The 22885-nt window shown below is 42.2% G+C and overlaps 1 protein-coding gene across 9 annotated transcripts in view; it reads right to left on the reverse strand.

The window, feature by feature from the left end:
- CARMIL1 (capping protein regulator and myosin 1 linker 1) overlaps window positions 1–22885 on the reverse strand; it is a 356120-nt gene that overhangs the window by 186760 nt on the left and 146475 nt on the right. For 7 of the 9 annotated variants that reach the window (XM_057493802.1, XM_057493798.1, XM_057493797.1 and 4 more), the window contains exon 3: window positions 3831–3881. The exons of the other annotated variants lie outside the window; for them this stretch is intronic. In XM_057493802.1, the coding sequence (XP_057349785.1) occupies window positions 3831–3881 (51 nt within the window). The remainder of the gene's footprint in view (window positions 1–3830; window positions 3882–22885) is intronic. 9 annotated transcript variants of the gene reach the window in all.

Here is a 22885-nt window from a genome sequence, read left to right on the forward strand (position 1 = left end):
AATTAGAGTAGAAGTCTTCTTCTTATCATTATCAAGATCTATACTTTGTTGGGTTTTGAAGTCATTTAAAGCAGGGATTTTCTAAGAAGTACACATATCTATGTTCATTTATTTCAAAGTAGAACTTATAAACATATTTCCATTTGTTAGCCTTTGACAGAGTGCCAAATTTCTTCTTCGAGTTAGTAAGCCCATTGGCTGGCCCTGCAATGGTGCTTCCCCTGTGGGCTACACCCATACATAAATACAGGGCTCCCAGATTCCAATTCAAGTCTCTTCAAAATTCAGTGAGAACTTTAGGTCACTTGCAAAGCAATGTGAGAGTGTAAGTTCACTAGAATAACCCTGCCCACCTCCCGGCTCCCCACCCTTTGGTATTTATCTGATCCCTAACAAGATTGAAATTTTTTAATCAATTCACTTTTATCAACATTCAATATTTCATAGACATTGTCTCCTTTTGCAGCCTATTTCATTGCTATGTGAAATATTTTTAATTAAGTAAATTTATTATTGTAATTTCTATAAATAGGTTTTGGGAACAAACCACTGACCCTGGGTGGGCACCTCATTCAACTGGGGGGTACAGGTGTGGACAGGTATGGTCTCTCTCAGCCTAGCACCTAGGAAAATGCAGCTGTCATCAGCATCCTCAGGGATGACATGGGCAGCCACAGTCAATGTGGCTGAGTAAAGTTAGTTGCAGGTCACCTAAGATGCTTCTACTACACCAGAGGGCTGTCACTGGGATAAGCAAGTGCCAGGAAGCCAGAAAACATCAAGACATTTTAACTAGGCCCTGAAGAATGACTTCAAATTTGTTAAGCAAAGAATGGGTGAAAAGGAAATCTGGGCTGGAGAAAATAACTTGCAAAGGCATAGAGGCATTAAAAAGAACCAGGACAATGCAGAAACTAGAAGTAGATCCCACAGTATCAGAGAAAGATCAGGGAGGAAGGGCTGTGTCTGTGCTTTGCTGCAGTTGTGTTTATTACTAATGGACAATGGACAGGAGGGGAAAGTCTGAGACATACTGACAGCATCACAGCAAGGTTCAGATCATTCTCTCTCATCTCATCCACAGCTGTTTCTCCGAGGTGCTTGCTCTCAGTCCCCAACTGTCCCTTCCTTGACTCCAGCCACCCAAAAACAATGCAGACTGCCACTGGGCAGTAGGCTAGCTGAGGAGCCAGAGGCACATGCCCTGAGGACATTTTAAGACAGAACCACAATATTAGTGGTTAGTTAGATAAGAGGAAGGAATCAGCCCATACTATCCATAGCTTTTCTGCTGCTCTCTCACTCACCCTTCCCAACTCCCAGCAAGACAGTCCCATCCCACAGGCCAATCCAAATGTGATTATGTGACTGTCCTGCAGTAACTCCCACTATTCCACAGGCAACAATTCACACCTCAGCTGCCCAGCTTTTACCCATTTCCCTCCCACTGCAACCTACTCCACAACAACCCTGGGCCCACACACAGCTCTGCAAATCCACTGGGCTACTTCCTACTGCTCATCCCTTGACCAACAGAAGATCCCTTTATGTGCCGGGTTGATGTGGCATGATCCCTGAAGCCAGCTTCTCTGCAGACCCCTCCCTGACCTGATAATCACCCGCCCCAACCCCCAAAGCCTTCAGGGGTGATAGCAAAGTCCTGCTTCACCAGAGTGTGACTGCAGAGGTATTTGCTTCGTGATTAATCACTGAGATGTTGCATTTCTATTTTGTACATTTGACTGCACATGTGGTACATTTAACAATAAAAAGACAAAAGAAGAAAATGTTCAATTAATCAGCCCCCAAAGAAGAGAAGAAACCTATGTTATAATCAGTGCCTGTTGTATACTACTGTCCTGAATATAGTTATTTCCCTAGAAAATTAATGTCAGTGATACTGGTTTTGCTCCTCAGCCAACGTGTGCTGCGGCACATGGAAACCAGACTTCTCTAGGGGGAAAACCTGCATGAAGATAATTGGGAGGAAAATCTTTCTTTCTTTGTGATGCTGACAATATCAGAAATCGGAACCAATACTCAAAGTACCCTAGGCAGGCCGATGTGAAACATTTATACATCACAGGACGCAGCCAAGCCTTCACTTAGGGGCAAAGCAAGGAGGCAGGATAGTATCAGCCAGAAGAGAGGCAGGCGATCTCCCAGGAGGTGACACACCTTCTGCCGCATCACAACATCTTACATAAAGGTAAACATGTTATTGAGGAGCCCTCTACTTAACAGGCTGCTTGACTATTTTCTCAAGCCCATAAAATTTCCTTCTTCAATTAATTTTTCCCCAGTGGGATTATGGTGAAAATTTGTAACTTATCCAACACCATTTACACAATAATTGATTTCATTTATAACACATTATGAACATACAGACTCATTTTATATTATCAAAAGAGGGTGGGACCAATGCTCTCACTCCACAGTGAAATTTTGTAAAACTTAGAATTTGTATGATCAGAAAGAAAAAGGCAGTAGGTACCCTACACCTTTGACTAGCAAACACTGGGTGGGTATCTTCACAAAGCTTAGCAAAAATCATGCAAATCATTATTAGACTGCAACTCCTGAAAGGTCTGTCATGATAGCACTGTCTCTAGCACATTGTAGGTATTCACAAAACATTGGCTTTGTGAGTATTAAGAAGACAGGACTAAGAAAATGAGCAAATAACACTGCAGCCAAAACAGCATAGTACAGTATAGCCAAGAGCACCTTCCAAACCTTAGCCATTGTCCTGTGTATGTGGTCAGGTTAGACAGTTCAGCTCAGAAGAAACTAGGAAAGAATAGGACACAGTGAGTCTAATTCGTCTTCCTTTCACTCATTACTTGGGAATCCTTAGACAAGCCAACTTTGCATTCTCTGAGCTATTTTCTAATAGCCCACCTACAAAACTACTATGAGAATTAAATATACTTAGTAGATAACTAACTAAATTCTAGTAATAACCATGTAGTTAATCAGGGGCTTTATAGTCTGAGAATCACCCATCTGTCACCTAACATTGTAAGTTGGAAACATTATAACTTGAGCAAGTTACTACATCTCCCTGTGGCTCAGTTTTCTTATCTGTAAGATGAGGCTTAATACCAGGGCTCTCTTAAGTTTGTTTTAAGGAGTAAATCTTATTTACTGATAAATGTAGCTATCACTCTTCTTTTTAGAAAAAAAAATCCCAATCCCTTGTTACTATTTAGTCCATATCCTACAAAATTGCTGAACACCTTTTTGTTTCCATAAATAAAAGAAGCAATTATTATGCCTAATTCATGAGCTATCGGTTCAAATTTTAATTTGCACCATGTAATGAAGGACATCTTATGGAAAATGTCAAATAGATCTTTTAAAGAACCATGCTGTTCTTTATAGACAACCCCAGAGTACGTGGAGAATGGCTGAGGAGGCTACTTTACTGGTAATGCACTCCTCAGTTATGAAGGTTATTTCCCACATGTCAAAGCCTTAGAAAAATCTGCCACCACTGAACCAAAGGAAATAAGAAGCAGACTTAAAGAAAGTATAACCATGCCCCAGCTGAGAGAGAAAAATGACTGGAATCCACAAGCCTCAGGGATGTGGAGCACAAAATGCTTCAGCACTTTTCCTGGGATGCCTTTACACAAAGAGAGGGCACAAAGGAGTAAAAACTACCCATCACCACAATGTTCAGGCACTTTCTAGGGAGAAGGAATGAAAACAGGGGTGCTGAAAGAGCTCCGGACATGAGCCTCAGCCACAAGGCCATGGAACTGAGGAGTGAGTGTGTATTGGCTGGGGTGGGTGTTTGCCGGAAGAGGAAACTCATCAGCACTCACCTTGGTGGGGACTCTGGCTGTCACGAGGAAGGCTCGGCATGACGTGAGCACCTGCAGGACAGAAAGAGCAGCGTCAGCGCGGCACCAGGAAGTGGGACTGGCGGGCTCTGGGGTCACCCACAGGCTCTAATGATACTGGAGCCTTGACAGGCCACGAGGTGTGGCCCCTGCCATGTAAGAATATGCGGAGTGGAAAACCTTCCTGGCCCTGGAGAATCAGTTTGACTCCGAGAGCCACCGTGTGAAGGTCTACACTGAACTGATCACCTGGGAAATCTCAAGATGAACAGTCGGTGAGGAGCTCAAAGGGCCTAGAGATCACTTCAGCTGAGCATGCGAGACAGGTCTCTGCAATGTGAGAATACAGGCAGCCTACGAGCGGTCGTGGCCCCACTGTATCTACAGAGGCTTAATGAGAAGCCAAGTTGCTTGCACTTTTCAGATTCCAGCCACAACCCACATTTGCCCTCCTGCTTTCCATCTCTCCACATCAGCAGGTAACATTCCCAGAACGCACAGGCAACGAACAGGCTACTCATCTCAGAAGTTGTGCCCAACTATTCTCAGCTCTGCCTGCCTCACTCCTGGCATAACCGTGTATGGATCTTGAGTCCAGTACTAAGCTAAGAACACAGAGATAGGCCGTGCGGCCCCATACGCCACTGGCCCCTGTACCCCGCAGGGACCTTGGGAACAGAAACAGGCTGCAAATAGTCTGAACTCTGAGTTCAGACCTGGATCAAGAGTCTCCTGTCCACAACCCTAAATGTCTACTGTGCCACTGCAATGAGGAGGTCCAGGCAGGCGTCGTAGGCCTTAAGAAAGAAAAGAGGCCCCAAAACGTCTCATGGTCTGATGGGAGAATTACACCTTTTCATCTTGCAAAGAACTTCCTTGTCACTCAACTGACATTTAACAAATGACGTGCATGCGTTAGCCTAAGAATACTAGATTTGAGCAAAACCTTAGCAATCCTAACTCAAGGGCACTGAGCCCCAAATTGTTATAGAATTTGCCCAGATTCAACACAGGGCTCGAACTTCTAATCCCTGCACAGAAGGTGAATGACTGCAAATGCCTATGGCATGCTTTATGCCTCTCCACTCTACAAACTCTAAGCAGAAGCAGTGTATTTTCTACAAAACTCTCCTTTGTATAATCATTGGTCACCAGTATTGGGAATAACTCAAGTCAGGAATATTCATGAGATAGATGACAAAGGAAGGTTTCCCAACACCAGATGGGAGAGCCTATAATGGGCAAGATGGAAGAGACATACAGGAAAGTCACAGCCCATTTCAAGACCTTCCACCCAAATATCTTAAATCACAGGTATTCACAGAACTCATCTTTACCTGAATCATTTTCACTACTTAATTTTAGAGGTGACATGCTCTAAAAGCTGTTCATAAATAACTTCTAAAAGTGTAAGCAAAAAAAGATACCTATATTTGATTACACCATATGCTGTGAATCACAGTTCCTTTTCCTAATACTCTTCGGAGACAAGAGAAAGCAACAAGCAATAGACAGGAAAGAGAAATGTAAGAAGGATGGTTGGATGAGGCTCTCCCAGCCGGTGTTGGGAAACTTTCCTTTGTCATCTATCTCATGAATATTCCTGACTTGAGTTATTCCCAATACATGGAAGTCAACTATAGCCCAGTAGTAACAGGAATGACTACATAATTTTTTTAAATTTCGGTATCATTAATGTACAATTATATGAGCAACATTATGGTTACTAGATTCCCCCATTATCAAATCCCCACCACATACATCATTACAGTCACTGTCCATCAGGGTAATAAGATGCTATAGAATCACTAGTCTTCTCTGTGTTCTACTGCCTTCCCCGTGCCCCCCCCCCCCCGATACATTATGTGTGCTAATCGTAATGCTCCCATTTCCCCCTAGTCCCTCCCTTCCCACTGCCTGCCCCAGTCCCTTTACATTTGATAACTGTTAGCCCATTCTTGGGTAATGTGAGTCTGCTGCTGTTTTGTTCCTTCAGTTTTTGATTTGTTCTTATACTCCACAGATGAGTGAAATCATTTGGTACTTGTCTTTTCCCGCCTGGCTTATTTCACTGAGCATAATACCCTCTACCTCCATCCATGTTGTTGCAAATGGTAGGATTTGCTTTCTTCTTATGGCTGAAAAATATTCTATTCTGTATATGTGCAACATCTTCTTTATCCAATTATCTACTGATGGACACTTAGGATGCTACCATTTCTTGGCTATTGTAAATAGTGCTGCGATAAACATAGGGGTGCATCTGTCTTTTTCAAACTGGGATGCTACATTCTTAGGGTAAATTCCTAGGAGTGGAATTCCTGGATCAAATGGTATTTCTGTTTTGAGTTTTTTGAGGAACCTCCATACTGCTTTCCACAATGGTTGAACTAATTTACATTCCCACCAGCAGTGTATGAGGGTTCCCCTTTCTCTGCATCCTTCCCAGCATTTGTTGTTCCTATTCTTTTCTACCTTGACCATGCTAACTGGCGTGAGGTGATACCTCATTTTGGTTTTAATTTACATTTCTCTGATGATAAGCGATGTGGAGCATGTTCTCATGTGCCTGTTGGCCTCTGAATTTCTTCTTTGGAGAAGTGTCTCTTCAGATCCTCTGCCCATTTTAAAATTGGATTATTTGCTTTTGGTTTGTTGAGGTGCGTGAGCTCTTTATATATTTTGGATGGCAATCCTTTATCGGATCTGTCATTTATGAATATATTCTCCCATACTGTAGGATACCTTTTTGTTCTATTGATGGTGTCCTTTGCTGTCCAGAAGCTTTTCAGCTTGACATAGTCCCACTTGTTCATTTTTGCTCATTTCCCTTCCCCGCAGAAATATGTTCATGAAGATGTTGCTCATGTTCATGTCCAAGAGATTTTTGCCTATGTTTTTTTCTAAGAGTTTTATGGTTTCATGACTTTCATTCAGGTCTTTAATCCATTTTGAGTTTACTTTTGGGTATGGGGTTACACAAAGATCCAGTATCATTGTCTAACATGTAGCTGTCCAGTTTTGCCAACACCAACTGTTGAAGAGGCTGTCATTTCCCCATTGTATAGCCATGGCTACTCATTGTATATTAATTAACCATATGTGTTCAGTTTAAAATTTGGAGTCTCTATTCTCTTCCACTGGTCTGTGGCTCTGTTCTTGTGCCAGTACCAAATTGTGTTGAATACTGTGGCTTTGTAGTAGAGCTTGAAGTCAGGGAGTGTATTCCTTCCCCCTACACCCCGCTTTATTCTTCCTTCTCAGGATTGCTTTGGCTATAAAGGGTCATTTGTGGTTCCGTATGAATTTTACAACTATTTGTTCCAGTTTGTTGAAGACTTGCTGGTACTTTCATAGGGATTGCTTTGAATCTGTATATTGCTTTGGGCAGGATGGCCATTTTGACAATATTAATTCTTCCTACCCAGAAGCATGGGACGAATTTCCATTTATTAATTTCTCTAAGAGTGTCTTGTGGTTTTCAAGGTTTAGGTCTTTCACTTCCATGGTTAGGGTTATTCCTGGGCATTTTATTCTTTTTGATGCAATTGTGACTGGAATCGTTTTCCTGGTTTCTCTCTCTGCTAGTTCATCGTTAGTGTAGAGGAATGCCACAGATTTCTGTGTATTAAGTTTGTATCTTGCTATTTTGCTGAATCCAGCTATTACTTCTACTACTTTTGGAGTGGAGTCTTTAGGGTTTTTTATGTACAATAACATGTCATGCGCAAATAGTGACAGTTTGACTTCTTCCTTACCAATACGGATGCCGTTTATTTCTTTGTTTTGTCTGATTACCATGGCGAGGACCTCCAGGACTATGTTGAATAGAAGTCTGGAGAGTGGGCATCCCTGCCTTGTTCCTGAACTTAGGAGAAAAATCTTTCAGCTTCTCGCTGTTAAATATGATGTTGGCTGTGGGTTTATCATAGATGGCCTTTATTATGTTGAGGTATTTGCCCTCTATACCCATTTTGTTGAGAGTTTTTATCATGAATGGATGTTGAATTTTGTCAAATGCTTTTTCAGCATCTATGGAGATGATCATGTGGTTTTTGTCCTTCTTTTTGCTTATGTGGTAGATGATGTTGATGGATTTTCGAATGTTATACTATCCTTGCATCCCTGAGATGAATTCCACTTGATCAGGGTATATGATCCTCTTGATGTATTTTTGAATTCGGTTTCTAATATTTTATTGAGTGTTTTTGCATCTATGTTCATCCAGGATATTGGTCTGTACCTTTGTATTTTTGTGGGGTCTTTGCCTTGTTTTGGTATTAGAGTGATGCTACCTTCATAGAATGAGTTTGGAAGTTCTCTCTTCTTCTACTCTTGGAAAATTTTAAAGAGAATGGGTATTATGTCTTCTCTAAATGTATGATAAAATTCAACGGTGAATCCATCTAGTATGTTGGTTTTGTTCTTGGGCAGTTTTTTTGATTACCGATTCAATTTCATTGCTGGAAATTGTTCTGTTTAGATTTTCTGTTTCTCCCTTGGTCAGTCTTGGAAGGTTGTATTTTCCTAGGAAGCTGTCCATTTCTGCTATGTTATGCAGTTCATTAGCATATAATTTTTCATAGTATTCTCTAATAATTCTTTGTATTTCGGAAGGGTCCATTGTGAATTTTCCTTTCTCGTTTCTGATTCTGTTTATATGTGTAGAATTGCTTTTTTTCTTAATAAGTCTGGCTAGGGGTTTACCTATTTTGTTTATTTTCTCAAAGAACCAGCTCTTGCTTTCATTGATCTTTTCTATTGTTTTATTCCTCCCAATTTTATTTATTTCTTCTCTGATCTTTATTATGTCCCTCCTTCCGCTGACTTTGGGCCTCACTGGTTCTTTTTTTGTCCAGTTTCAATAATTGTGACTTTGGACTATTCATTTGGTGCTGTTCTTCCTTCTTTAAATAGGCCTGGATTGCTATATACTTTCCTCTTAGAATTCCCATCGCTGCATCCCACAGAAGTTGGGGCATTGTGCTGTTGTTTCCATTTTTCTCCATATATTGCTTGATCTCTGTTTTAATTTGGTCGTCAATCCACTGATTATTTAGGAGCATGTTGTTAAGCTTCCGTGTGTTTGTGAGCCTTTTTGTTTTCTCTGTACAATCTATTTCTAATTTTAAACATTTGTGATCTGAGGAGTCGGATGGTAGAATTTCAATCTTTATGAATTTACTGAGACTCTTTTTGTGGCCTAGTATGTGGTCTATTCTGGGAAATGTTTCATGTGCACTTGAGAAGAATGTGTATCCTGCTGCTTTTGGGTGTAGAGTTCTGTAATGTCTGTTAGGTCCATCTGTTCTAGTGTGTTGTTCAGTGCCTCTGTGTCCTTACTTATTTTCTGTCCAGTGGATCTGTCCTTTGGAGTGTGTGGTGTGTAGAAGTCTCCTAAAATGAATGCATTGCATTCTATTTCCTCCTTTAATTCTGTTAGTATTTGTTTCACATATGTTCGTGCTTCTGTGTTGGGTGCAAATATATTTATAATGGTTACATCCTGTTGTTGGACTGACCCCTTTATCACTATGTAATGTCCTTCTTTATTTATCTCTTTTACTTTCTTTGATTTGAAGTCTTTTTTGTCTGATACAAGTATTGCAACACCTGCTTTTTTCTCCCTATTTTTTGTATGGAATATCTTTTTCCAACCCTTCACTTTTATTCTGTGTATGTCTTTGGTTTGAGGTGAGTCTCTTGTAAGCAGCATAGAGATGCGTATTGCTCATTTATCCATTCTATTGCTCTGTGTCTTTTGATTGGTGCATTCAGTCCATTTACATTTAGAGTGATTATCGACAGAAATGTACTTATTGCCATTGCAGGCTTTGGATTCATGGTTACCAAAGTTCAAGAGTAGCTTCTTTACTATCTCACTGTCTAACTTTAACTCACTTATTATGCTATTATAAACGCAGCCTGGTGATTATTTCTCTCCCTTCTTATTCTTCCTCCTCCACTCGTTATATGTTAGGTGTTTTATTCTGTAGTCTTTTGTGTTTCCCTTGACTGCTTTTGTGAATAGCTAATTTTATTTTTTACCTGTAGTTGTTATTTGGTTGGTCTGCTTTCTTTGCTGTAATTTCATTTTCTCTGGTGACATGTATTTAGCCTTAGGAGCACATCCCCCTAGAACAGTACATTTAAAATACCCTGTAGAGGTGGTTTGTGGGAGTTACACTTCCTCAGCTTTTGCTTATCTGGAAACTGCTTAATCCCTCCTTCAAATTTAAATGATAATCTTGCTGGATACAGTATCCTTGGTTCAAGGCCCTTCTGCTTCATTGCATTAAATATATCATGGCATCTCTTCTGGCCTGTAAGGTTTCTGTTGAGAAATCTGTTGATAGCCTGATGGATTTTCCTTTGTATGTGATCTTTTTGTCTTTCTGGCTGCTTTTCTGTTGTTGTTGTTATTAAGGTATGACTGATATACACTCTTATGAAGGTTTCACATGAAAAACAATGTGGTTACTACATTTACCCATATTATCAAGTCCCCACCCACACCCCAGTGCACTCACTGTCCATCAGTGCAGTAAGATGCCACAGAGTCACTGTGTGCCTTCTCTGGGCTACACTGCTCTCCCCGTGATCCCCCACACCATGTGTACTAAACATAACACCCCTCAGTCCCCTTCTCCCTCCCTCCCCACCCGCCCTTCCCCACCCCTCCCCTTTGGTAACCACTAGTTCATTCTTGGAGTCTCTGAGTCTGTTGCTGTTTTGTTCCTTCAGTTTTGTTTCATTGTTATACTCCACATATGAGGGAAATCATTTGGCATTTGTCTTTCTCCACCTGGCTTATTTCACTGAGCATAATGTCCTTCAGCTCCATCCACGTTGTTGCAAATGGTAGAATTTGTTTCTTTCTTATGGCCAAATAATATTTCATTGTGTATATGTACAATACCTTAAACCATTCATCTACTGATGGACACTTAGGTTGCTTCTATATCTTGGCTACTGTAAAAAGTGCTGTCATAAACGTAGGGGTGCATATGTCTTTTTGAATCTGAGAAGTTGTATTCTTTGGGTAAATTCCAAGGAGTGGGATTCCCGGGTCAAAGGGTATTTCTATTTTTAGTTTATTGAGGAACCTCCATATTGCTTTCCACAATGGTTGAACTAGCTTACATTCCCACCAGCAGTGTAGGAGGGTTCCCCTTTCTTTACATCCTCACTAGCATTTGTTGTTCTTAGTCTTTTTGATGCTGGCCATCCTAACTGATGTGAGGTGATATCTGATTGCATTTTTAATTTGCATTTCCCTCATGATTAGCGATGTGGAGCAGCTTTTCATGTGTCTGTTGGCCAACTGAATTTCTTCTTTGGAGAACTGTCTCTTCTTATCCTCTGTCCATTTTTTAATGCGGTCATTTGCTTTTTGGGTGTTGAGGGATGTAAGTCCTTCATATATTTTGGTTGGTAACCCCTTGCCTGATATGTCATTTACAAATATAGTCTCCCATACTGTAGGATGCCTTTTTGTTCTGTTGATGATGTCCTTTGCCACACAGGAACTTTTTGGTTTGATGTAGTCCCATGAGCTCATTTTTGCTTTTGTTTCCCTTGTTTGAGGAGATGCATTCAGGAACAAGTTGCTCGTGCTTATATTCAGGAGATGTTTGCCTATGTTGTCTTCTAAGAGTTTTATGGTTTCATGCCTTACATTCAAGTTTTTGATACATTTTGAGTTTACTTTTGTGTATGGGGTTAAACAATAATCCAGTTTCATTCTCTTGCATGTAGCTGTCCAGTTTTGCAAACAATAGCTGTTGTAGAGGCTATCATTTCCCCCATTGTATATCCATGGCTCCTTTCTCTGGCTGCTGTTAATACCCTGTCCTTGACTTTAATCTTTGCCATTTTAATTATTATATGTCTTGCTGTTGTCCTCCTTGGGTCCCTTGTGTTGGGAGATCTGTGGGCTTCCATGGTCTGAGACACTATTTCCTTCCCCAGCTTTGGGAAGTTTTCAGCAATTATTTCTTCAAAGACACTTTCTATGTTTTTTCTCTCTCTTCTTCTCCTGGTACCCGTATTAAGTGAATATTGTTCCATTTGTATTGGTCACACAGTTCTCTTAATACTCTTTCATTCCTAGAGATCCTTTTATCTCTCTCTGCCTCAGCTTCTCTGCATTCCTGTTCTCTGATTTCTATTCCATTAACAGTCTCTTGCACCTCATCCAGTCTGCTCTTAAGTCCTTCCATTGCTTGTTTCCTTTCTGTTATTTCCCTCTGCACTTCATCCCTTAGCTCTTGCATATTTCTCTGCACCTCCATCAGCATGGTTATGACTTTTATTTTGAATTCTTTGTCAAGAAGATTGGTTATATCAGTCTCACCAGGCCCTCTCTCTGGCATCTGAGTGATTTTGAACTGCACCAGGTTCTTCTGCCTTTTCATGGTGATAGAAGTGATCGCTGGCGAGTGGCACATGTGTCACCTGGGAGAACAAAGTCCCCTCCAGCTTGCTGGTTGCCTTGCCCTTCTCTGCTGCCTGTGACGGCCAACCACAGACAGGGAGCAGTCTCTGGTTTAATCCCCTGAGCTGCCGTTGGCGGGGAATCCCTTGGGATAGCCTAAGGCACTAGCAGGGGTCTCAGACCTGTGTCATGTGTTCTCCTGCGAGAACAGCGCCCCTTCATGCCTTCCGGACCTTGTGCCAACTTCCTCTGCCTGTGCTGGACTGCTGCGCATAGGCGGCAGCCTCTGGTTCTGGCCCGGTTAGCTGCGCACTGGGAGAAGGCTCTGTATGTTTCCTGTGAGCCGGGCTGCTCCCCGGCTGGTCCGCAGCAATGGCGGGTCAGCCGGTTTGCTTGCAGTGCCGAAGGGGTTAATGAAGAGCCGGCTGCTTATTGCCATGAGGGGCTTTGCAGTTGCGTTGCCACCCCGGGGGGTTACAGTGCCTGAAGTTCCTTAAAATCCCCAGCCTTCTGGGCTGAGGGTTCCAGGATGATTTTGTCCACCTTTTAAGCCCTTGTCCCTTTAAGACTTTTAGAGTGTCTGCTTTTCTTTTGTCCCAGGGGAGCCGGCTGTGGGGACCCTCTCGCAGTCTCAGTCTCGGATTTTACTTTTCCGTTTCTCTAATATGCAGCACACCATGCAGTGTGTGTCTGTGCTCCTGGTGCTGATTACTAGGCTGGTTATTTAGCAGTCCTGGGCTTCCACTCCCTCCCCACTCTGATTCTTTTCTTCCCGCCGGTGAGCTGGGGTGGGGGGCGTGCTCGGGTCCCGCCAGGTCATGGCTTTGTAACTTACCCTTTTCGTGAGATTCTGAGTTCTCGCAGATGTAGATGTAGCCTGGCTGTTGTACTGTATCTTCTGGTCTCTCTTTTAGGAATAGTTGTATTTACTATATTTTGAAAATATATATGGTTTTGGGAGGAGATTTCCCCCACCCTACTCACGCCATCATCTTGAGAGGCCTATCACTACATAATTTGCAGGGCCTTTGTTCAAAAATTATTAAGAATTTTAAGACCATGACAAAACACATTAACCCAAGTGCAGGGCCTTTCTGAGGATAGTTCCCTGTGCAGCTGTACAGGCCACCTGCCCATGAAGTCAGCCTGAGTGATCAAGCACTCCCTATGCGCCAGAAATGGGCAAACATCTCTGAATACACAGACACACATTTAATCCTCATAACGACATATTCTCTATCATTATTGCCCCTTTTTACAGGTGAATAAACACACTCAGTGGTGTAATTCACCCAAGGTCATACAATCAGTAGGGGCAGAAAGAGGATTACACCCAGCTCTGTCTGTTAAAACCAAAGCCTATGCTCTCCACTATTACGCTGCATTTACATGTTCCAACCCAGCGCTGCCCTCTGGCACTCTACCCCCTGGCAGATCAGCTAGGTAGAGAGGGATAGCCCATGGCAACATGTGACTGGCCAGGGACCTACAAAGCTCCCAGCTGAAGCAGGATCTTCCTCAACCTTCCAATACTCCAGGAAGGCTGGGAGTATTTTCCTCTATCTTTAGGAAAAGAGCAAGATGTAATTCTGCTGCATGAGACATACAGAATTGAGCAGCAAGCATGGGATAGTTAGGGGAGGCCTGACAGTAACAGAAAGGAAGATAAAAGTCCGCCAGAGACTGATGTGGCCTACACTGTCATTTGTTTAGTTCTGGGAAACAGGTTACCAGTAATTGAATTACAAAATCAAGACTCATCTTAAAGGATGAAAAATTCACCTTCTCTGAACTAAGCCCTTGCTCCACGGTACAACTTAGGCCTTCAGTTCAGCCCAGACCCAGAATGTGACCCCTTTTCAAACACTGCTCCTCTTCCATGGGAACAGGAAAAAAAAGAAGAAAATAACTATGATCACAAACATGGCAACAGGAATCCAGACTCCTGTTGTCACCATTTCTCCCTCTATTACTTACAACACAGCGCACACCTTTCTCTCTTCCAGAGGTACTCACATGCTCAATCCCTGAGATTTCTGACACTCTGAAATTCACAAAAACCTTTGCATAGAACAAGTAACCTAATAGCCAAATCATAAAAGTCACTTCCTAGAAAGGACTCACTGTCTCCAGGCCAAACACCTAAAATCTAGTTTATAATCTAAAAGCAGCTCCAGAGAAACTCATCATTTTGATGCCAGGGTTCTTGTTTGCAGAGTCGAATAATGAACTTAGCGAACAGTCAGGGAGACTTATTTAGATACAGCGAGGGGACAGATAGAGCTCCTGGCTCATGCCAGAAGGGGACAAGAGAGCCCGGGTGGTGCGTTGTCCAGGGGATTTATAGGCAGTTGAGGACTTTTGGGAATTGAGGGCTTAGGGTGTGGACTTGTACCACCTGCCCTGCCCTCAAGGTGGGCTGGGTTGTTGTCTGTTTGCTAGGGCTGTTTACAGTGAACTCTCATTTATGCTGAGATACTCGTGCGGAACACTCAAACATTCTAGGCCAAGTTGCTCCTGGCCTTTGACCTTTAACTGATCTCACTGAAGATGTCTATATTCCTAGTCTGGTATCTTTACCCTAGAGAATTAGTGTGGCCTTGACTTTGCATAATGCTGAACACAGAGTTTCAATAGGGACTTTATATTGTTACATTAATTTGACTGTAAATATCCTGCCTTGCTTTTTCCGGAGGCCCTCACCCAACTAACTCTGTCTGAGCCCATGGTCCCTGTCTCAATCTCACAGCTAGTTTGTACCAGCTGGAGCTAGAAGCTGCACCTCCTTACCCCCAGTCTATTATCTTTCCACTCTTTCTTCAAATAAGCAATAAGCTTCAATGTCCAAAGCGCCAGGCATGTACTTCTTCAGAATTCAGAAAAATATATTTAGCTTTGTGAGCATTCCTTCAAAGGAAAACTGGTCCCACAATATCTAGGATTATTTTACAAGTATAGCAGTAATAATAGCCAATATTGTTAGCACATTGTTCTAATAGTTTTGCATGTTATCTCCTTTAATCTTCACAGCATCCTATGCAGACACTATTATTGTTCTCATTTTAAGAAGAAGAAACTGAGGCACAAAGAGGTTATGTAACCTGCCCAAGTCCCCTAGCAAGTAGATGGCACAGTTGGGATTCGAACCCAGAAGTTCTGGCTCCAGATAGTATGCTTCTCATCACTTACACTGGCTCTCGAATTTCACCTTTCCAAGAACCAGTTCCACTAACAGTCTGCAAACATGCAAAATGGATGAATCATAGAACTTTAAAGCCAGAAAGAAACATGCAAAAGTGTCACAAATAGGATGAGAGACACTTGAGTATCACAAGAAAAACAACCAGTCCCTACTCGTCTGTCCGTCCCCCTCTCTCTCTGAGATGTGTTAGTCTCTGCCTCCCTGTGTCTCGGTTCTGTATTTGTCTACTGGATTCTGTGTGTCTCTCTCACTCCGTCTGTGTCTGTCCTTGGCCTGCTCCTCCACCTTTCCCTCCAAACCTTCACGCTGTGGGTGCTGAGAGAATGTGCCCACCCACTTCTCTCTTCCCTCCAGGGACACTCTCCCCTGCCTTCAATCTGCCAGTCATTTCCCAGCACTTTCCTTATGCTGATCATCTGAGAGCTTCTATCTTATTTCTGTCCACTGCAAAACAAAAGACACCAATCACAGAAGAAATACTGCGTTCTGGAAGAGAATTTCATTTGTAACATAGTCACAGCAAAACTTGAATAAAACATGGAATAAAAATGACAAGACACCTTTTGACATTATTATACAATGAGGCACATTGATGATTAAGTGATTACAAGGTCTCCTGTGTGAATCTAATTAATAAATCTTAAAAAACAATCTCAAAACAGGCACTCAAAGCACGGACATGGCCAGCAATTACCAGTGCAAGGTGTGGGCTGGCCTTTCTGCCCCTTTCAAGTGTTTCACAGTGGGGAATAAGGTCTTTCACATGCAGCGAAGACATATGACCTGCCTGCCTCCGTTTGACCAGCTCGTTTCTAGACAGTCACCAGAAGAGTTTTCTAGGGACCACTGATGGGGTATTAACCAGGTCAGTACATTTTTAAAAAGAGACGGGGAACCCCCAGAATGTTCATATGGAATTCTCTTGTGGGTGAAGAGCAGTCCATGACCATATGTAGAAATATGATGTTCTGATGCTCGTGTCTGCATTCACTCTGGCAACCACAGGGCTTACAATCTGTGGCCCTGTGTGCCAACTCCCTTTCTTTACAAATATTTTAAGGGCAGTGTAAGTATACAGGGTCCTCTGGAAATTGGACACAGGCCAAAATAATTTGCTAAAAGAGATACATCCAGGAAGGAGCACAGGCATTGAAAGAAGCAGCTCTATGCTGCTGGTCCCTGTTTCTGGTGGTCAACTAGGGTCCCCACAGGTATGAGGACTATTCTTTAAAAGTTGGGAGGGGGATAGGGTGGAGTGGATAAAATTCTCCAAAGTTGACCCAGCCTTTCCCAAGATTATGCCCACTTGTGAGTGAATAATGTAGCAATATTTTGAAACAAGAATGAACAACTACAAATGCTACATTCAAAGAATTGTGCTGTTGCTCTGTCAACACAAATTGAGCCAATAAAAGCAGCTACATTCATGCTGATATCCCCAAAAACACGCTCCCCTAGCTTTCCTGATTAGCTCCAAGACTTCCCTAGGTTTCTGGCCTTGAAAGTCTCATAGTGCATACGTGTGGCTGCTGGAAGAAAACTCCTCTTTCATCAATCAGGAAATGTTTCTTGATAATGGACGCTACATTGGTGCTAGGGATAGCAAGCATCTTGCTCGCATGGTGACCAAATGGTCCTGTTGGCCTGGGACGTTTCCAGTTTTAGCACTGAGGATCTTGCATCCCAGAAACTTGGACTCCTGGTCATCACCTTAATTGTGTGGATTTTGGAATCTAGAAGACATATTCAAATTCTGGCCCTGTCACTTTCTAGCTGTTTAACCCTGACAGAATTACATACCTGGTCTATGCCTCAGTTTGCTCATCTGTAAAACAAGACTATACTTCTGCAGGACTAATACTGTTGTTTTAAGTAAGATATAAATGTAGACTAAGTGCCTAGCCCAGCACCCAGGTCTTTACCAAATACCAGCTCTTTATATCATAATTGATATGATAGGATCTTCAATTTAAATTCTCAAAGTAAGATTAAGTAGTTATATCTATTGGATTTTTAAAAAATAGGTTTTATCAACAAAACAAACAACAAAATCAACAAAGATTCTGAGACACCTCCTAGGCTGAAATTTTCAGTTCAATATATTTTCTTGCAAAGTTAATAAAAAGTCAGGCTGAGATATCCACATCAGAAGGAATATATGTGCTTATACAAGGACCCTTAATCACAAGCAGCAAGCTCTAACTTCCCTACCACCTCCTTGGAGAGGCCCATTCTTCTACAGGGGTCTTAGCATACAAGCCACATTTTTAACCTCTCTAATGAATTTCCTCTCCATTTCAATGAAATGCAAGCACCAGCCTGGTTCCCTCTGAGGCTTCTCAGCTCAACTTTCAACTTCAAATTTTCACTTGGAAACATTTCTAAAACTCCTACCTACTGCTAAGATTCACAGCTTAGCAGACAAGCCTATATTTTCTTATGGAGATGATATGTAATGAGTTCAGCTATGAAGCCCTCTCACTGCACACTGATTAAAAACTTAAATACCTGTTTCAGCCTCTTTAATAACTCCATTGCCTAAAGCCTACTGCTGCACAGGCAGTCCATAAATCCATGCCACCTAAATCCACATTCTTTCATGTAGATTACTAAGAATGCCTTTCCTTTAAAATTGAACTCTACATGGCAAACATTCTACAAAAGCCCTTACACCCTGCCCCCATGAAAGTGGTCTCTAATTTGCAAGCAAAAATATGAGAGGAGCCAAGATGGCAGTGTGAGTAGTTCAGCAGAATTCTCCTCCCAAAAACATATATATTTTTGAAAATACAACAAATACAATTATTCCTAAAAGAGACACCAGTGGATGCAGTACAATAGCCAGGTTACATCTACATCTGCAAGAACTCAGCACCACACAAAGGGGGTAAGATACAAGCCGCGGCCAGGCGGGACCCAAGTGCGCCCCCCAACCACAGCCCCCCGGCGGGAAGAAAGGAGTTGGAGTGGGGAGGCAGCGAAGGCCCAGGACTGCTAAACAACCAGCCCTAGAAATCCGCACCGGGAGCGCAGACACATGGTGCACGGTGTGCCGGATATTAGAGAAATGGAAAAGCAAAACCTGCCGGCAGGTCACCGCTACCAGAGACCCTGAGAAAAAGAAAAAGCGAGTGCTTTTTGCAAGTCTTAAACGGACAGGGACCTCACGGCTGGACGAAGTGGTCCTTGCACACTCAGCCGAGCACCTGGGAATCCCAGGGAACTTCAGGGGACCTAACCCCCTGGGCGGCAGCACAGCTCTGAAGCCCCTTACGGCAATAAACAGCCTGACAGTCATTCCCCCAACTGGCGCAGACACTGACACACCGGCCCAGTAGCAGGAGAGCTGCCGAGCATGCCGGCAGCGGTGGCACCAGAGGGGGCAGAGAGCGGTCTGCGCAAGCCCACTGCAGTGGCGACAGAGCGGCCCGGGAGCAGCCTGTGTGCAACGACAGCAGCGGTGCCAGAGGGGCCAGGGAGAGGCCCACGGGAGGTGGGGGCGGCAGAGGAGTGGCCCAGGAGTAGCCGCAACCCCAGCAGCTGCCCAGAATCTCAGCCTGGCGCACGGCTGCCCAGGCCAGACCCAAAGGCCAGAGCCAGCACACACCTTCCCAGTGGGAGAGTAACTTTCGCAGGAGAGCACACCCGGCGCACCTGCCACTCCCTGCAGGGCTCCGCGCAGCTCTGACAGAGACCCCGCCCACAGCAGCTTAGGGGACTAACCCGGTGGCTGCTCCAGGAGTGCAGGTAAACGACACAGGCAGCGGAGAAGAGCAAGGAGACCAGCAAGCAGGAAGGGACTTTGTTCCCCCAGCTGACACACTCTACCTCACTACAGCCACCTCTATCACCATGACAAGGCAGAAGAATTTGGTCTACTCCAAATTTACGCACACAACCCCAGAGAAAGGGCCAGGGGAGACAGACTTAACCAATCTCCCTGAAAAAGAATTCTAAATAAAAGTCATAACCATGCTGATGGATCTGCAGACAAATATGCAAGAGCTAAAGGAGCAAGTACAGAGGGAGAATACAGAAATAAAACAATCTCTGGAAGGACTTAAGAGCAGACTGGATGAGGTGCAAGAGGCCGTTAATGGAACAGAAATCAGAGAACAGGAACACAGATAGGCTGAGGCAGGGAGATAAAAGGATCTCCAGGAATGACAGATTAATAGAACTGTGTGACCAATCCAAAAGGAACAATATTTGCATTGTATGGGTATGAGAAGAAGAAGAGAAAAAGACATAGAGAGCTTCTTTGAAGAAATAATTGCTGAAAATTTCCCCAAACTGGGAGAGGAAATAATCAGTCAGACCACGGAAGTACACAGAACTCCCAACACAAGGGACCCAAGGGGGACAACACAAAGACATATACTAATTAAAATGGCAAATATCAAAGACAAGGACAGAGTATTAAAGGCAGCCAGAGAGAAAAAAGGTCACTTACAAAGGAAAACCCATTAGGTTATTATCAGACTTCTCAACAGAAACCTTACAGGCCAGAAGAGAATGGCATGATATATTTAATGCAATGAAACAGAAAGGCCTTGAACCAAGGATACTGTATTCAGCATGATTATCATTTAAATATGAAGGAGGGATTAAACAGCTCCCAGACAAGCAAAAGTTGAGGGAATTTGCCTCCCACAAACCAGCTCTACAGGGCATTTTAGAGGGACTGCTCTAGATGGGAGCACTCCTAAGGCTAAACAGATGTCACCAGAGAAAATAAAATCACAGCAAAAAAGCAGACCAACCTCATACAAACAAAAGGCAAAAAAATAAAATCAACTGCTCACAAAAAAAGACAGAATAAAACACCTAACATATAAAGATTGGAGGAGGAGAAATAAGAAGGGAGGGAAAGAATCATCAGACTGTGCTTACAATAGCTTAATAAGCAAGTTAAGTTAGACAGGTAAATAGTAAAGAAGCTAAACTTGAACCTCTGGTAACCACGAATCTAGAGCCTGCAATGGCAATAAATACATTATCTCTCAATAATTCCCTTAAAAGTAAATGGACTGAATACACCAATCAAAAGAATCAGAGTTAATAGACTGGATAAAAAAGCAAGACCCATCTATATGCTGCTTACAAGAGACTCACCTCAAACATAAAGACATACACGGACAAAAAGTCAAGGGATGGAAGAACATATTTCATGCAAACAATAGAGAGAAAAAAGTAGGTGTAGCAGTACTGTTATCAGACAAAATAGACATCAAAACAAAGAAAGTAACAAGAGATAAAGAAGGACATTATATAACGATAAAGGGGTCACCCAACAAGAGGATAAAACCATTATAAATATATATGAACCCAATACAGGAGCATGAACATATGTGAAACAAATACTAACAGAATTAAAGGAGGAAATAGAATGCAATGCATTTGTTCTAGGAGACTCCAACACACCACTCACTCCAAAGGAGAGATACAATGGACAGAAAATAACTAAGGACATGGAGGCACTGAACAACACACTAGAACAGATGGACTTAACAGCCATCTACAGAACACTACACCCAAAAGCAGCAGGATACACATTCTTCTCAAGTGCACATGGAACACTCTCCAGAATAGACCACATACTAGGCCACAAAAAGAGCCTCAGTAAATTCAGAAAGACTGAAATTCTACCAACCAACTTCTCAGACCGCAAAGGCATAAAACTAGAAATAAACAGTACACAGAAAACAAAAAGGCTCACAAACACATGGAGGCTTAACAACATGCTCCTAAATAATCACTGGATCGATGACCGAATTAAAATACAGATCCAGCAATATATGGAAACAAATGACAAAAACACAAACCCCAACACCTCTGTGGGACACAGCAAAGGCAGTCTTATGAGGAAAGTACACAGCAATCCAGCACCATCTAACGAAGGAAAAACAATCCCAAATGAATAGTATAATTTCACAATTACTGAAATTGGAAAAAGAAGAACAAATGAGGCCTAAAGTCAGCAGAAGGAGGAACATAATAAAGATCAGAGAAGAAATAAATAAAATTGAGAAGAATAAAACAATAGAAAAAAAATCAATGAAACTAAGAGCTGGTTCTTTGAGAAAATAAACAAAATAGATAAGCCTCTAGCCAGACTTATTAAGAGAAAAAGAGAGTCAACACACATCAACAGAATCAGAAACTAGAAAGGAAAAATCACGACGGAACCCATAACAATACGACGAATTATTAGAGAATACTATGAAAACCTATATGCTAACAAGCCGGAAAACCTACGAGAAATGGACAATTTCCTAGAAAAATACAACCTTCCAAGACTGACCCAGAAAGAAACAGAAAATCTAAACAGACCAACTACCAGCAAAGAAATTGAAGCGGTAATCAAAAAACTACCCAAGAACAAAACCCCTGGGCCAGACGGATTTACCTCAGAATTTTATCAGACATACAGAGAAGACATAACACCCATTCTCCTTAAAGTTTTCCAAAAAATAGAAGAGGAGGGAATACTCCCAAACTCATTCTATGAAGCCAACATCACCCTAATACCAAAACCAGGCAAAGACCCCACCAAAAAAGAAAACTACAGACCAATATCCCTGATGAACATAGATGCAAAAATACTCAACAAAATATTGGCAAACTGAATTCAAAAATACATCAAAAGGATCATAAACCATGACCAAGTGTGATTCATCCCAGGGATGCAAGGACGGTACAACATTCGAAAGTCCATCAACATCATCCACCACATCAGCAAAAAGAAGGACAAAAACCACATGATCATCTCCATAGATGCTGAAAAAACATTCGACAAAATTCAACATCCATTCATGATAAAAACTCTCAGCAAAATGGGTACAGAGGGCAAGTACCTCAACATAATAAAGGCCATATATGATAAACCCACAGCCAACATCATACTGAACAGCGAGAGGCTGAGAGCTTTTCCTCTGAGATCGGGAACAAGACAGGGATGCCCACTCTCCCCACTGTTATTCAACATAGTACTGGAGGTCCTCGTCATGGCAATTAGACAAAACAAAGAAATACAAGGAATCCAGATTGGTAAAGAAGAAGTCAAACTGTCACTATTTGCAGATGACATGATATTGTACATAAAAAACCCTAAAGACTCCACTCCAAAACTACTAGAACTAATATCAGAATTCAGCAAAGTTGCCGGATACAAAATTAACACACAGAAATCTGTAGCTTTCCTATACACTAACAATGAACCAATAGAAAGAGAAATCAGGAAAACAATTCCATTCACAATAGCATCAAAAAAGAATAAAATAACTAGGAATAAACCTAACCAAGGAAGTGAAAGACCTATACCCCAAAAACTACAAGACACTCTTAAGAGAAATTAAAGAGGACACTAATAAATGGAAATTCAGAGAGGGGCGGAAG

Source organism: Manis pentadactyla, chromosome 16 (assembly GCF_030020395.1).
Source record: "Manis pentadactyla isolate mManPen7 chromosome 16, mManPen7.hap1, whole genome shotgun sequence".
Lineage (NCBI taxonomy): Eukaryota > Metazoa > Chordata > Mammalia > Pholidota > Manidae > Manis > Manis pentadactyla.